Below are 14,583 nucleotides of genomic sequence, written 5' to 3'. Positions count from 1 at the left end.
CATCATCACCATCATCATTCATAAAGGTAACAGGCAGCATAGAGACGGAGTATTGACAATGACGCATGTACAACAAAACCTTTGAATGGAATATTGTGGGAATCAATCAAAAATTAAACATTATTTTTACTGTCATCATCACCATCATCATTCATAAAGGTAACAGGCAGCATAGAGACGGAGTATTGACAATGACGCATGTACAACAAAACCTTTGAATGGAATATTGTGGGAATCAATCAAAAATTAAACATTATTTTTACTGTCATCATCACCATCATCCTTCATAAAGGTGACAGGCAGCATAAAGACGGAGTATTGACAATGACGCATGTACAACAAAACCTTTGAATGGAATATTGTGGGAATCAATCAAAAATCAAACATTATTTTTACTGTCATCATCACCATCATCATTCATAAAGGTAACAGGCAGCATAGAGACGGAGTATTGACAATGACGCATGTACATTACCACGAAACCCTTGAATAAAGTATTGTGGGAATCGGTCAGAAATCAAACATTACTATCACCATCATTCCAATTGTAAATATTACCAATAACAAATCTGAACTTTACATGAATATATCTTCATTATCACTAATACAGGATTTACTGTTTGTTCTTTTATCTGATTTGGAATGCCCTTAAATTTTCTTGATCCAGGGAAGTTCATGCTGACGACAGATTAAGAGTTTCGCATTAGCAGAAAAAAATTGAAGAAAAATATCATTAAAAGTATGACAAAAATCCAGCACAGAGAATAAGAGTTACAAGTTTTTTAAAACTTGAATTTATGATGTCAACTGCTCCCAAATATAATGACTGAAAATATTCTAGGGGGTATGAAATGTGTCACCAAATCTTCACCAATATGTTTCTTTTGTCTTTCTGCTTTTTATCAAAACCAAATTCACGCCAGCATGAACTTCCACTTGAATCTGCTCTTGAAGAAAAGTTGAGCGATAACGTTGGTTTACCTGAGCTTTGCGATGAGAGATTCCAATTTACTACGTTCATGATTCAGACTGTTATCTATCTCATCTAAGAGTGTAGTCCCTGAAAGATAAACAAACATATTTGAATCATTTTCTTTTCTTTTTTTTCAATTTCAGATTTTCATTTCGGCATTTACCAACAATATTCACATGAGATGATCTATGTAGGTTTGCATGGTGGAGTTTGTAACGTGGAGAAGGTTTACGGTTCACCATCTGTAATATGAAGAAGGGAAGGAAATACAGGCAGAAAGATTGAAATAGAAAGACAAGATAGAATGAACAGAGAAAACTAGAAGTATTCTTTTCTTAAAAGTGAGTGAAGTCCTGAAAAGGACTGTAAACCAGATGAGATGAGCTGAATATGGCTTGAGTAGCGATGGTTTGAGTAGAAAGTCCTGAAAAGGACTGTAAACCAGATGAGATGAGCTACTCAAACCATCGCTACTCAAGCCATATTCAGCTCATCTGATTTACAGTCCTTTTCAGGACTTCACTCACTTTTAAGAAAAGAATACTTCTAGTTTTTCTCTGTTCATTCTATACTGTCTTTCCATTTCAATCTTTCTGCCTGTATTTCCTTCCCTTCTTCATATTACACATGGTGAACCATAAACCTTCTCCACGTTAATATTCACATGTTTGTAGATTATAATGAAACAAATGAAAGAAAGTGTCACAGTCTAAATGGGAACAGAAAATAGAACGTTCTGGCCTGTGCACACATTTTTTTTTTTTTATGGAGGGGGGGGTTCACTTTGGCCAAAACTTTCTTTACCTAGACCAAACAAATGCCAACCAGAGAGGTAAAAGCTAAGATCACGGGAATCAGTACCGTAGCTGAAATATAGGAGTACCTAGCAGACCTAACAAGGATATGTGCGCAATAAAAGTATTCAGCATTATCATCAGATAGCTCAACGAAAATTAACAAGCAAAAAAAGAAGGGTATCAACTCTAAAAATTATCAACATTTTATCCTATGTAAATTCCTGCAAACCCTTACTTGGTACAGCCTTGTTTATGCAGGTGACTTTGTAAAAGTTTGATCTGGGCCCCGTCTTACAAAGAGTTACGATTGATCCAATCAGTCGTAACTCTATGGAAAGCCATCAGTGTCATAATTTTTTATACTGGAAATTTGAAAAATTTCCTTTGTAAACAAAGGAGAACACACCAAATTGTCAAGAAATCAATGAATTTACAATTCATTTCTAGACAATTTTTGGAACAAGCATGCAATTTATATGTTGACTTTGCTGGCTTTCCATAGTTGCGATTGGTTGGATGATTCGCAACTCTTTGTAAGATGGGCCACTGATGATACAGGCTTCATAGAGAAAATTATTATGGTGAATGATGACTTACCACAATGTGCAATGCTTGGTATAAATGATCCAGTCTGCATATCAACGGATACCACAAGCTGCTCGTCATCGCTGCATGGCTTTACAACAGGGATATATAACAGCGAGGGAGAACCTTCAACATGACCTGAAATAATCAAATAATAATAAGTATTAGTTTTGTATGGGGCAGCTTTTATATGGATACATTCAGCTGCGCTTGTTCAGAGCTCTTTTATTTTTATTCTACACAGCAAATTTTCTTCACTAAAGAGGTATGTTTCTAATTTTTATTTGAAGAGAATCAAGGATGGAGAGCTTCTTATGTCAATTGGCAGGCTATTCCATAGTTTGGGGGCAGCAAGTGCAAATGCACGATCACCAAGTGTGACTTTTGTTTTGTGAAATGGGATCTGGAACAATAGTATATCTGTGGAACTTCGCTATATCAAATAAATCTGAGGTTTCCAAAAAAGAAAGGATGGCAGCCTCTTCCCCAAAATATCAGTATTTAAAGGGATGAAAATAAAATTTTGGGTGGAAAATAGTACCTTCATCTTTTCTGCAATAGATACATTGTATGTCATATGTGTATAATAAGATTTTGGGGAAAATGTATTTCTTATAAAACCTGTAGTATATTTATCCAAGAATAGTACAAAATACTGCAAAAAAATAAAAGTTTAAATCCTTGTAATGACGCAGTAACTTTTCATCTACGCTGCCTGAATGTCGAATAGAAAACAGCCGTTTTTTCTATTTCTATAGAAACCACCTGCATGTACATAGATGGAACAGAAATGATTAAAACGGCTGTAGTCAACTTGCTGTATGGACACTGTAGGGAAAAGGTGACTGTGCCATACATGTGAATTATTATTCTTTTTCTTTTTCTTTTCTTCTTCTGTTTTTTTTTCCTCCGTTGTCTTTTACTTCTTCTTCTCCTTTTTCCCTTCTACTTCTTCCTTTTCTTCTTCTCCTTCCCTCCTCTTCACCTTTCTATGATTCCTTTGTAATATTTCATTGATGCTTCTGTTTATGTTAACATTTTTTTTCTCATATATATTGTTCGTTAAACACTTGTTTTTAAATGTTTACAATGTCAATTGTACATCATGTTCCACATGGCCCCAATGGAAATCAGTCTGTGAACTGTTTGGGCTTTTTAACTGTGTATAAATAAAATCAATCTTATCTAATCTAAATGGGACGAGCCTACAATGATTAACTTACATTTGACTCCAGGGAGGTCCTTCTCCAGTTCTTCTTGTAATCCCTGAATAAAAGTTTCAAACATTAGAAGAAAAAACAATTGACATCATACAGCTAAACTTGCATTAATGGACCTTTCATAAGTCAAATGCTTGCACTGGTAGTGTTTCATAAAGATGTTCTAAAGTTAAAAGTGAGTTTAAGAATGACCGGTGTACCTTTTTTCTTTTGTGCTAAATAATCACCAATGAACATTTGGTGAATATCATTTACCACAAGAAAGGATCACCAGTCGTTCTTAACCCTTTGGGCGCATGCCGGCGAATCCAAAGAGTTCTCCCTGCGGCGGTGCCGTTTTGGGTACACTACCGGTAATTGGATCTGCAGCGGTGTTTTTCGAATTAATTGCTAATTGCGCCAAACTGGCATGTTTTCAGGATTTTTAGTTAATGTAAAGATGAAACATCATACATTTTCCTTTCTAGAAATAAAGGTTTTGATTCTCAAATCGACAGAATAGTTGAGAAATTTACGAGGAAAAAGCTGTGTTATTTATGTTGTGTGATATAATTTTTGAATAATGCAATTTTGTCAAAAAATTGAAGGTGAATTTATTTGTGTGGTGGATATATCACCAGACACATTATTTGAAATCCCCTTCTATGAGAACAATTTTATTTACATCATGTTCCATCAGAAAATTAAAATCTATGGAATTCATATTACATGGTATATGGAGAGCTGCTCGCATCTTGACATCACATATACTTTTTTTTCTTATTTTTCTATCATTAAAACCTTATTGTCAGGGTAAACTTCCCCTTTAAATCTTGTGAAACAACATTTGTGCATCAACATACCTTGAGTTTGATTCTTGACCTGACCAGGACAGTCTCTACAAGGAGCCTCTCAACGGATAGATGATCACACTGAAATAAAAACCAAATTAAGATACTCAAACCATTGCATAACATTACTTACGTACAAACAAACATATCAAAATGATAGTAATGTCATAAATCATGGGAAAATGGGAAGCTTACTGCAGGGTGCTACATAATTTTTTAGAAGCACTTGCCCAGTTGGGCAAATACATTTTTACATACTTGGAATATACTTCCCCAAAAATCTATTACACTTGCCCCCCAAAAAATAATTGAATAAAAAAGTTTTACCTCTTCAAAAGAAAGTTTTGCGGCTTTATAATCAATTGACACTTTTCTCTCTTTTGACATGAACTGATCTACTTTGTTATTGCTTTATTTCTTTTTCCAAAATGATTTTATCTTGCCTGCCATGACCAAAATTAAGGTCAATATATCATATCAACCCTAATTTTGGTCATTCTACTGTGAGCATTTTGCTTGCCCAATTTGGGCAAGTAGTTTTGGTCTTCACTTCAAAACACTGGCCCGACTCTACTTTTACTTGCCCCGGGCAATCGGGCAAGTGCTTATGTAGCACCCTGCTTACTGTATTCACAAATGGCCTATTGACTTGCATATTATGATCTGTCCGTCTTGTGAGACTGTCGGACTAATGTGATAAAATCACAAATAATTTCCTTTTTATCCTCATTCGGGCAAATGCAGAATTTTAGGCGATATTTCTTTTATTTTAAGGCTAATTTTTCAGGGAAACAAGCAATTACATGCATGCAAGTAAATGCAAATATCATTAGTCTGCCATAATTAGAATATTGGTTTTTCTAAATAATCCTGAATATTGTTTGTGAATTGAATTTATTAGAACGTCACTGGCATTCGCCAATATTTTGTTCAAAACAAAAAGTACATACATGTATCAAGGGGCGACTCGAGAAAGAATGGTTGGCCCAAATCATGCACTTTGGGGGAATTTTAGAGGTGATTTGGGCTGTCATGAAGGTGAAATCTCCAATTTACCCTTCATGTATTTTCTTCGCTGCTACCACAATTTGTGGGGGGGGGGGAGGGGCGTTAGACTTACCCTAATAGCCTGATTGACACGGACAGCATCTACCATATCAAGCGGAGGGTCATGCATTACTTGAAGAGGCTTAGCTACGTCATCATCATCAATGCTCACTGTCAGCTTGTATAACTCGGCCTTCTTAGAAGTATGTAGGCTTTGTGATCTGAAATAATTAAATATCATAGTTGCTTAATACAAACAAATTACAAAGATAACATTTTTAAAATTTTAATCAAGTGGAAGTTTTTGTGTTCAGATGCATATATATATGCATCGGCTGATGTAAAAAAGCTGTTGCTGTCCATGTTATTTATCCTGTATAAAATGTTTCTATAAATATATTCAAATATATTCTTCGGCAGTGTATTTATCACATATTGCCTGGCCTTAAATACTGTATAATAATAATAATAGCTGGATTTATAAAGCGCTTTTTGCCTAATGATACAAAGCGCTGCTATTATTACCCGGCTTTAGCTCGAGCTACCATCACCGGCACTCAGTGCATGCAAGGAATTGATCCTGCCGGGTACCCATTCACCTCACCTAGGTCAAGTGCAGCACAGTGTGGATAAATTTCTTGCTGGAGGAAAACACGCCATGGCTAGGATTCGAACCCACACCCCTCTGTTTGAAAGGCGAGAGTCGGAACCACTAGACCACGAACTGCCCACAGACCAGGGGGGTGTTTCACAAAGATTTAAGTATGACTTAGAGTCACACTTAAATACCGAGTTGCGTACGGAATGAAATGCTTGACCGCATTGGTCAGATCGTGTCATGAGGACGCGCACTAATGCGTATCTATCAATAAGATCGCACGTTGCATATCATGTACACGTCGGCATTTAAGTGCGACTTAAGTCATACTTAAATCTTTATGAAACAGGGGGCCGTTTCATAAAAAATTAAGTGGGCCGTTTCATAAAGAATTAAGTATGACTTAAGTTGCACTTAAATGCTGACGCATACATGATATGCAACGCGCGATCTTATTGATAGAAGATGCAAACACATACCTCCAGTATGACATGATTAGGCATTCCCCGGCAGTGTATTTATCGATTACAACATGCTCTCCCCATCTCTCGCTGATCAGCCTTTGCACCTGAAACACAAAGATAAACAAAGCAATGATACGGTTTCTATTTCCAGGTGGGTGTTTCATGAGGCAGTTTGTAAAGTTACGCAGGACTTTAAACCCTTATTAAACTGGGGGGGTGTCAATTTGACCCCCCTCGACAAATTTCGCCACTACGCAGTCGTGCAAAATCGCTCACTGACTTTTTACTTACAAGTCTTGCGCATCTTTTGAGACCAAATTTGCGATGCCCGGGTACGCGATTCCGAAATTATGCAATGTTTTGTAAGTGCATGTCAGACCTGAAATTGCTCAAAAACGTGATTCCGCGTACAAAGTCAATGCAAATTGTGTTTTTCAACCAAAAATCATAAATGTATGATTATTTTTACTTTTGTTGGTTTAAATGGATTTATTTTATGCTATTTATGATCGCAAAAGAAACAAACAAGAAAGTATATACTGGTCCATAATAGCCCAGTTAAGATAATAATAATAATAATAACTGGATTTATAAAGCGCTTTTTGCCTGAGGATACAAAGCGCTGCTATTATTACCCTGGCTTTAGCTCGAGCTACCATCACCGGCGCTCAGTGCATTCAAGGAAATAATCCTGCCGGGTACCCATTCACCTCACCTGGGTCGAGTGCAGCACAGTGTGGATAAATTTCTAAGATAGGGTTATCCACGACTGGTGACCTTTCTTGTACCACGCTATCCCCATGTAGCCGACGTTATAGCACCTAAGAACATGTTAAGTTGTGCGTAACATTACAAACAAACAGCTTTATGAAACGCCCAACTGGTCTACTAGCAGTTGGTCTTCTACTCAGATAGTCCAATACCAGATGGGCGAAATCTTCTCGGGCCCCGTCTTACAAAGACTTGCGACTGATTTGATCAACCGCAACTACGGAAAGCCAGCAAAGTCAACATCTAAAATGCATATTTGTTTGAAATATTTTCTAGATATGATGTAGATTCATACATTCATTTCTAAAAAATTAAGTGAGCATTTTTTTTCTGTTTACAAAGGACATTGCAGAAATTTCCTGTAGACAGAAATTATGATGTTGATGGATTTCCAAATAGTTGAGGTCCAAGGGATCAATCAAAAACTCTTTGTAAGACAGGGCCCTGGTCTACTTTCAATTTGACATTTGCTGCTTAGTTTACACATCACTTGGACACGTAGTCTTAACCCTTTAGCACCTGAACCGCCCGAGACCGCCCTTCCTATTACACACTGAACCGCCCTTAACCGCCCGTACGTTTTCTTTGCGCTATAGTATCTCTTGTCTATGATTTACCGTGGTAATATTGCGTGTGCATACCGTATAGGTTGGCTGCTATATAGATCTGCATAGAAAAGTGTATGCTCCTATTGAGTATAATAGAGAAAAACCGATTGACATGCATCGGTGTGTAGCAAGTTCCAGACTGTTGCGCAGTCGATCTCAGCAAAGATGGCTGCGTCCATGTCTCGGAAAACCACTTACTTCGCCGAAGAAGCTCGGGCGTTGCTATATGTTCATCAAAACGTTGGATATCACACAGAGTGACATCTAGATGTGAGTTCGAATTAATTTTTGACATATTTGATCCAAGATTTGGCGAAAACTTTAGTATTCTGTCAGTGATACTTTACATTTTTTTGAAGTCGTCGGACTGGGGCGGCTGAAATCCGAACTTTTGTTTTTTTTCTTCTCGCTCTGCAAACGATTGTCAAAGGTCAATATTCGTACATCTGATTGAACTTTGCCATGTACCATTCTATTCAACAGGTCCTATGCTACAAAATAAATATAACTTGTAATGAACAAAAGTAAATTTATAAAAAACTATTTCAATTTGTTTGGAACAATGCCTACTTATTACCAGTTTTATTGTTTCCTCCAGTGAGTAATTGCCATTATGCATAGAAATCTGTAGGTGCTATAGGGTTAAGCCTCCGTTGGTAAAATCCACTTTGTTTACTTATTATTTGTTACTTTGTGGAACGTTGTGGCCTTGTGGATTAGTCTGCGAACTCTGAAAAAAAAGTCATATAGTCTTTCTTCTGCTTCTTCTTATCATTATCATCATTACTGCTATTATTGCCATAATCTAGTAGATTGATAAGTGAATATTACAAACCTGTGAATATAGAACCTCAAGCTGCAAGGACTGGCAAAAGGTGTCTGAGAGGATTAAGTTAAATTCAATTAACATCACTAGTAGATTTTCATCAAGAAATTTGTTACCGACTCCCCAGGGCCCTGTAACATTCTTACATGTGAACAACTTTCCCTTTGATGGACTATAAAATACCCCTAAAATGTCTCTTTTTGCTTTTTATTACGGTGATACAAACTCTTTATCCATGATGTATTCTTTGAAAATCTGTATTACATGCCCTCCTATAGAATGAACACATGATCTACTGATAGATGTGATAGAAGAGGCAGTTTAAGTGAAATATATACTAAAGTAATGGGGGAGAGTTGTTCACAAGTGACATCACACATTTTTGTCGCATTGCCAATGTGAGGATCTCCGTAGCATTAGTGATCGCAATATTCAAATGCTCATAACTTTCTCATTATTTGTCCGATTTTTCTCAAACTTTCGTTAATCTGTTTCTTTGATTTTTCTGTTTTCACACAAGCTATCTTGTTCCAAGGTTTTATTCTCCTTTAAGCTTAAACCCCAATTCTATAGAAAGCAAGACCTCTGAAAGACTGTTGTGAGACCATGAAACCTTCTTGATCTTTCAAAGCTCTTTCAATGAACTTTCAAAGACGTCTAGAGGACTTCCACGAATCCTGATGGATCTTTCGGTGGTCTTCATGGTCCTCGTGATTCCAAAAACTTTTTTTGAAACGATTCAAAACAGTCCTTCAACGGTCTTTCAGGGAAATGGCATTTCGGTGGTCTTTCAGCGGTCTTTCAATGAACTTTCAAAGTTCTTATTAGTCTTTCTATTATCTTTTGAGAGTCTTCCAAGATTTGTGAGATCATTGAAAGGCCAAAGGAAAAGTCCATGGAAAGAATTCTGAAAGATCACTTGTTGCATAAAAGATCTCTGAAAGACCATTGAAAGATATCTATCACTGAAAGGCCAGAAAAAGTCCATGGAAAGAATTCTCAAAGATCACTTGTTGCAGAAAAGATCTCTGAAAGACCATTGAAAGATATCTATAGGAATAGTCTAAGAATTATCAATCCGTCTTTCAGAGTTCTTTGAGGGGTCTTTTGGAGCCATTCCACAGAGATGACAAATTTCAGTGATCTTGGAGACTGTTGTAAGACCTTGCCAATTTTTGGTCTTTTAAAGGTCCTTCAAGGTCCCCCCCTATGTGGAATGAGGGCCCTAGCAATTGATCATGGGGCATTTTTGTAAAACTGATGATACTCAACAATTTATGCAATCATTCAGAGTAAAGACAAATGAAGAGTCAAGGTCTATCTCAAATAAATTGCTACCATTTACCACTCTCATCGAGAGTTTTTTCTCAATTGAGGAATCAATTTACAAAGGATACGTAATACGTTGTACATGTCGACTAGGGGTTTGTCGTCACCAAACAGCCTTGACTGGACTAACTGATGAATGCACATGACCTGATGGAGATAAAGAAATGGCAAGAAATAATCAATGTGTAAAGCAAAGTTCAATTAAAAGCATGTGTATAGGGTTGTATCCACTTGATCTACTATCTTTGGTATAATTACCATTTGGTCCTGACCTTCGCTAAAATGCCTCTCCGAAATATGCCTCGCATCGGCCTCTGAATTGACTCAAATTTGATGACGTGTATGATGGTACCAGAGACGTGATTAGCTCTCCCACATCAAGCTCCACTCGCGTGCAAAACCTATTGTGAATGCTAGTGAACGTGCGATTTCTCCACAGGCATTTCAGCGCTATTTAATTGGCGATTTCCACCTAATGTATTATTTTCGTTTTTTTCAAATGACCAAATGATAATCCCCACATCATTACCTTTCCATTGATATATAATAAGGCCATATGTTCATAATCAATATATTGATTGGAATATATTTATCCCATCCATGGGATAAACAAAACAAATAATACATAGATGACTCAGAGACCCTGAGAAGCAATGCTTATAAAAAGTTGTGCTGTTATCGGTAAGAAAATTCTGTTGTTATATCGCTGAAAATATCTTACCGATATCGACAAAAGTCCATTTTATTAATAGGTGACAATTTTGTTTATTACATAGAAAATCAATACGCATTGCATTGATTAGCGATGTCTCATTACTCGCGCTGGTCAAAATTTGTACCAACAATGCTTTACAATCCATGTTCATCGAATCTAAACGAGTACATAACATAGTGTAAAAAACATATTTAGCATGAATGCATCCTCCCCTTTCACGTTATTAGCATTATTTTAGGGTTGAATGAAATTTTATCGATGATTTGGGGGCTTATTGGACATCGTTGAGCAGCCAACGATTTTCACCTATCCGCCATTTGGGATTACGTGCTGTTACATCTTCGAACGTAGAGGGCAGCAACACGCTCCGTGTGGCTTGTTTGGAACTTGTTTTGGTCGCTAAATTGAGCTTTCGATACAATCGAGTGATGGAGTCAAGGGCAGTCACGATGCTTGGATCGTCATGATTGTACAAAGTGAGATCTTGTTTTGTGGCCAGTAAGTATTCATGTTTTGTTGAGATTTTGGAGTGATTTTTGTTGATGTACTGTGCATTTTGAGGAAAAATATGTTTTCTTTCTGAAAAGCCACTTTCTGTTTCAAAAGGCGGTTTCCGTGAATTCCGTCCGAAAACCACTGTCCCTACATAATAGCGGGTGTTATCGACGAGAGAAATGTAATTGATAATTGCTAAGTGGCAAAACATGCGATTATCGATAGGACTAGCGATAAAATGATTATCGATGACAGCACTAAAAAAAGGGGTCACCAGAAGAATAGTTCAATCTCGAGATCTGTGTCAAAGCATTCTTCTCCTTATGTGTTATTGGCCAATTGTCATATTTTTTTTCATTTTTTCTGAGCGCATTGGGAATTAATTCATTTTTGTGATATGCATTATAAAAGAACAGTTCATTTTCTGGCAAATCAAGTACTTTCATAGTTTTATCTGCAGGCTTCTTGACAATAAGGAAACTTTCTCAGTTATCTGGAGTGTCATTAACACCGTATTATTGTTAATATTTTAAAATGAAATAAATTACCTGTATAGGGTGAACCAGGGCTTTTCCATCTGAAATATGGGAAGAAAATAAAGAAAATGATGATCTACATTCAATCATTACTTAATCTATTTGTAATTTTATTTACAGAGGGTAGCATCGTCTGTTACAAGACTGCTTTCCAGCGTTTCCACAACGGCCCTGTCCACAGAACATGATTTTTAATGAATCTATAATCCATCCATCAGCTTTTGTTTAAAATTGAATATTTCAGCAAATTTAAAAAAAGAATCGGATCTGTATTAAAATTCAAGCAAGAAAATTATTTGAGACATCCTACTTGATACTCTTTATTTCCATAGAGTAACTTGGTTGCATAGTATCATGTGAAAGATAAGACATATATAGAACTAGATAAAGAAATATAGGTCTCAAAGTGGGTAATATTCTAAGTCTTTGATGAAACTGAATTTCTCATGTATTTCTTTATTTTAGTTGTCAAATCGTTCTGGAAAAAAAGTTGCACCGGTGACTAGGAGCATTGGGCGGTCAACTGGACCGCCCAGTTTAACTCAACCCTAGTTTTTAACCATGTATTCAAAACCATGTTTGTGAATTTGAACCATTATTTATGTACGGGACCGTACAACCTCACATCCAGCATTTCAGTATTGAAACTAGACCCTTTGATTATGGGATCGAACGACCTCAAATCCAGCATTTCAATATTGAAACTAGGCCTTTTGATTAAGGGACCGAACAACCTCACATCTAGTATTCAAATATTAATTCTAGATCCTTTGATTATATAAGGGGCCAAATAAGCTCACCTCAAATCCAGCATTTCAATATTGAATCTAACCCTTTGTTTATGTACGGGACCTAGCAACCTCACATCCAGCATTTCAATATTGAGACTTGACCCTTTGATTAAGGGACCAAACAACCTCACATCTAGTATTTAAATATTGAGTCTAGATCCTTTGATTATGTAAGGGGCCAAACAACCTCACATCTACATGTAGCATTTCAATATTGAGACTAGACCCTCTGTTGTTGTTGTTTTAGCTTATACGGTGCGTATCATTCAGTAGTGAATATTTGATTAAAGGACCACACAACCTCAAATCCAGCATTTCAATATTGAAACTAGACCCTTTGTTTATGTACGTCGGGACCTAGCAACCTCACATCCAGCATTTCAATATCGAGACTTGACCCTTCAATTACTAAGGGACCTAGCAACCTCACCTCCAGTATCAGGATCTTGCACCAGTATTTCAATATTGAGAAGCCTCCAAGGAATAGTCTTGTTATCCTCCATTAATGTCAGTGTAACCTGAAAGAACAACATAAAGTTAATTATTATTATTTGTTTGGCGTCACCTACGCCTGGGAGGCGAAAAGCGAACTGAATCACTATGACCCGCAGGTCTCTCCTCCCGATATAACTGATTGGGGGAGTGCAGGTGGACCACTACACCGGGGTTTCCCCCTACTCTTATACGAATAGTGCAGTGGGTTCTTAACGTGCAAAGGTGGTAACTCTCCTTTACAAGGGGGCCTCCATTTAACGTCCTATCCGAGGGACAGAGTGTTTTCCATTGTAACATAGCCTGCATCTATGAAACATGGGAGAGACGTTTACACAACGCACTGGCTTCAGTCATCCACCCGGGGTGGACTCGAACCCATGATCTTTGGTTCGACGGGCAGACGCGTTACCGACTGAGCCAACAATGCTCAAACAATAATTAGTAAAGAGCCCTGTTACATAAAGCATAGTGATTGATCTTAGGGCTTATTTTATAATTGATCATACACAATAATCAATGCGATCAGTTCCAGAATTCAGCTCCACAATCGATCACTGTAAAAGATAAAAGATAATGTCAAAAGACCCCCCAAAAAAATTATTTGATCAACTTTGCTTTATGTTGTCTCTCCTTAATTCACATGGAGCCATTTAAAACTTTATACAATAACTATATCAAAACTTAACAAAGCCAAGCTGTTTTAGGTGGTAGATTTGACAATACATGAATACATGCAACTCCCTTCTTTCTTAGTGTATTGTATACTATTGGAACCAGCTCCCTGCCAGTGTTACATCTGCTTCTTCTCCGAACAAGTTCAAAGGGGAATCCAACCCAAATAAAAACCCATTATCAGAGGAAAAAGAAAAATCAGCCAAGTTGATAGGTGAAAATTTGAACAACATCGGATAAACAATAAGAAAGTTATGAATTTTTAAAAGTTGTAAATATTGGTAATCACTATACCCATGGATACTTCAAATTGGCCGCATATGTGATGTCACAGTGATGTAAGGCAAGGACTACTCTTCCATGTACTCCCATACATAATATGACTAAAATTTCTTTTTTTTTCTCAAAACTTCTACTTCAAATCATAGTTTTCTTTCATGAGGACATAAAACAATCTACTACGTACCTGGGTTTATGTTTACTTAACTGCCCCAGGGGAATGGGTACTTAGGAGAAAACCACAAATCCCTGATAATTAAGGACATGGCCTATGGGAAAGTTGTCCTTGCCCCTTGTCATAATTTACTTACCCAATTGCCAATTTGAAATCTACATAGTCTTAGGGATCTCAATTTTAAAGCAGCCATAACTTTGTTATCGCTCGTCCGATCTCTTTAAAACTTTCACTATTCTGTTTTATTTATTTTCCTCTTTTTTTGTGACCAAGGCAGAAATCCCCTTTAAGAGGCAGTTGAATAGGATGATGCTGCAACAGATGGGAAAGGAGGTTTACTTGCACAAGGTGCACTGTGTATAAACCTATAACACCAC

The 14,583-nt window shown here is 36.9% G+C and overlaps 1 protein-coding gene across 3 annotated transcripts in view; it reads right to left on the bottom strand.

Annotated features, from left to right (window-relative positions):
• LOC129279212 (mediator of RNA polymerase II transcription subunit 14-like) overlaps positions 1–14,583 on the bottom strand; it is a 59,724-nt gene that overhangs the window by 32,491 nt on the left and 12,650 nt on the right. For all 3 annotated transcript variants that reach the window (XR_010296153.1, XR_010296154.1, XM_064111671.1), the window contains exons 8-17: positions 13,016–13,103; positions 11,807–11,835; positions 10,117–10,195; positions 8,729–8,772; positions 6,530–6,618; positions 5,526–5,673; positions 4,418–4,486; positions 3,579–3,621; positions 2,368–2,493; positions 982–1,060 (exon numbers count right to left, since the gene is read on the bottom strand). Coding sequence is in view for 1 of the 3 variants with exons in the window: in XM_064111671.1 (XP_063967741.1) it covers positions 982–1,060; positions 2,368–2,493; positions 3,579–3,621; positions 4,418–4,486; positions 5,526–5,673; positions 6,530–6,618; positions 8,729–8,772; positions 10,117–10,195; positions 11,807–11,835; positions 13,016–13,103 (794 nt within the window). In the remaining 2 variants the exon portion in view is untranslated. The remainder of the gene's footprint in view (positions 1–981; positions 1,061–2,367; positions 2,494–3,578; positions 3,622–4,417; positions 4,487–5,525; positions 5,674–6,529; positions 6,619–8,728; positions 8,773–10,116; positions 10,196–11,806; positions 11,836–13,015; positions 13,104–14,583) is intronic.

The sequence above is a fragment of the Lytechinus pictus genome, chromosome 16 (genome assembly GCF_037042905.1).
Source record: "Lytechinus pictus isolate F3 Inbred chromosome 16, Lp3.0, whole genome shotgun sequence".
Taxonomy (NCBI): domain Eukaryota; kingdom Metazoa; phylum Echinodermata; class Echinoidea; order Temnopleuroida; family Toxopneustidae; genus Lytechinus; species Lytechinus pictus.
The sequence above is the reverse complement of the archived record's forward strand: the minus strand, read 5'-3'. Positions and strand labels throughout refer to the sequence as shown.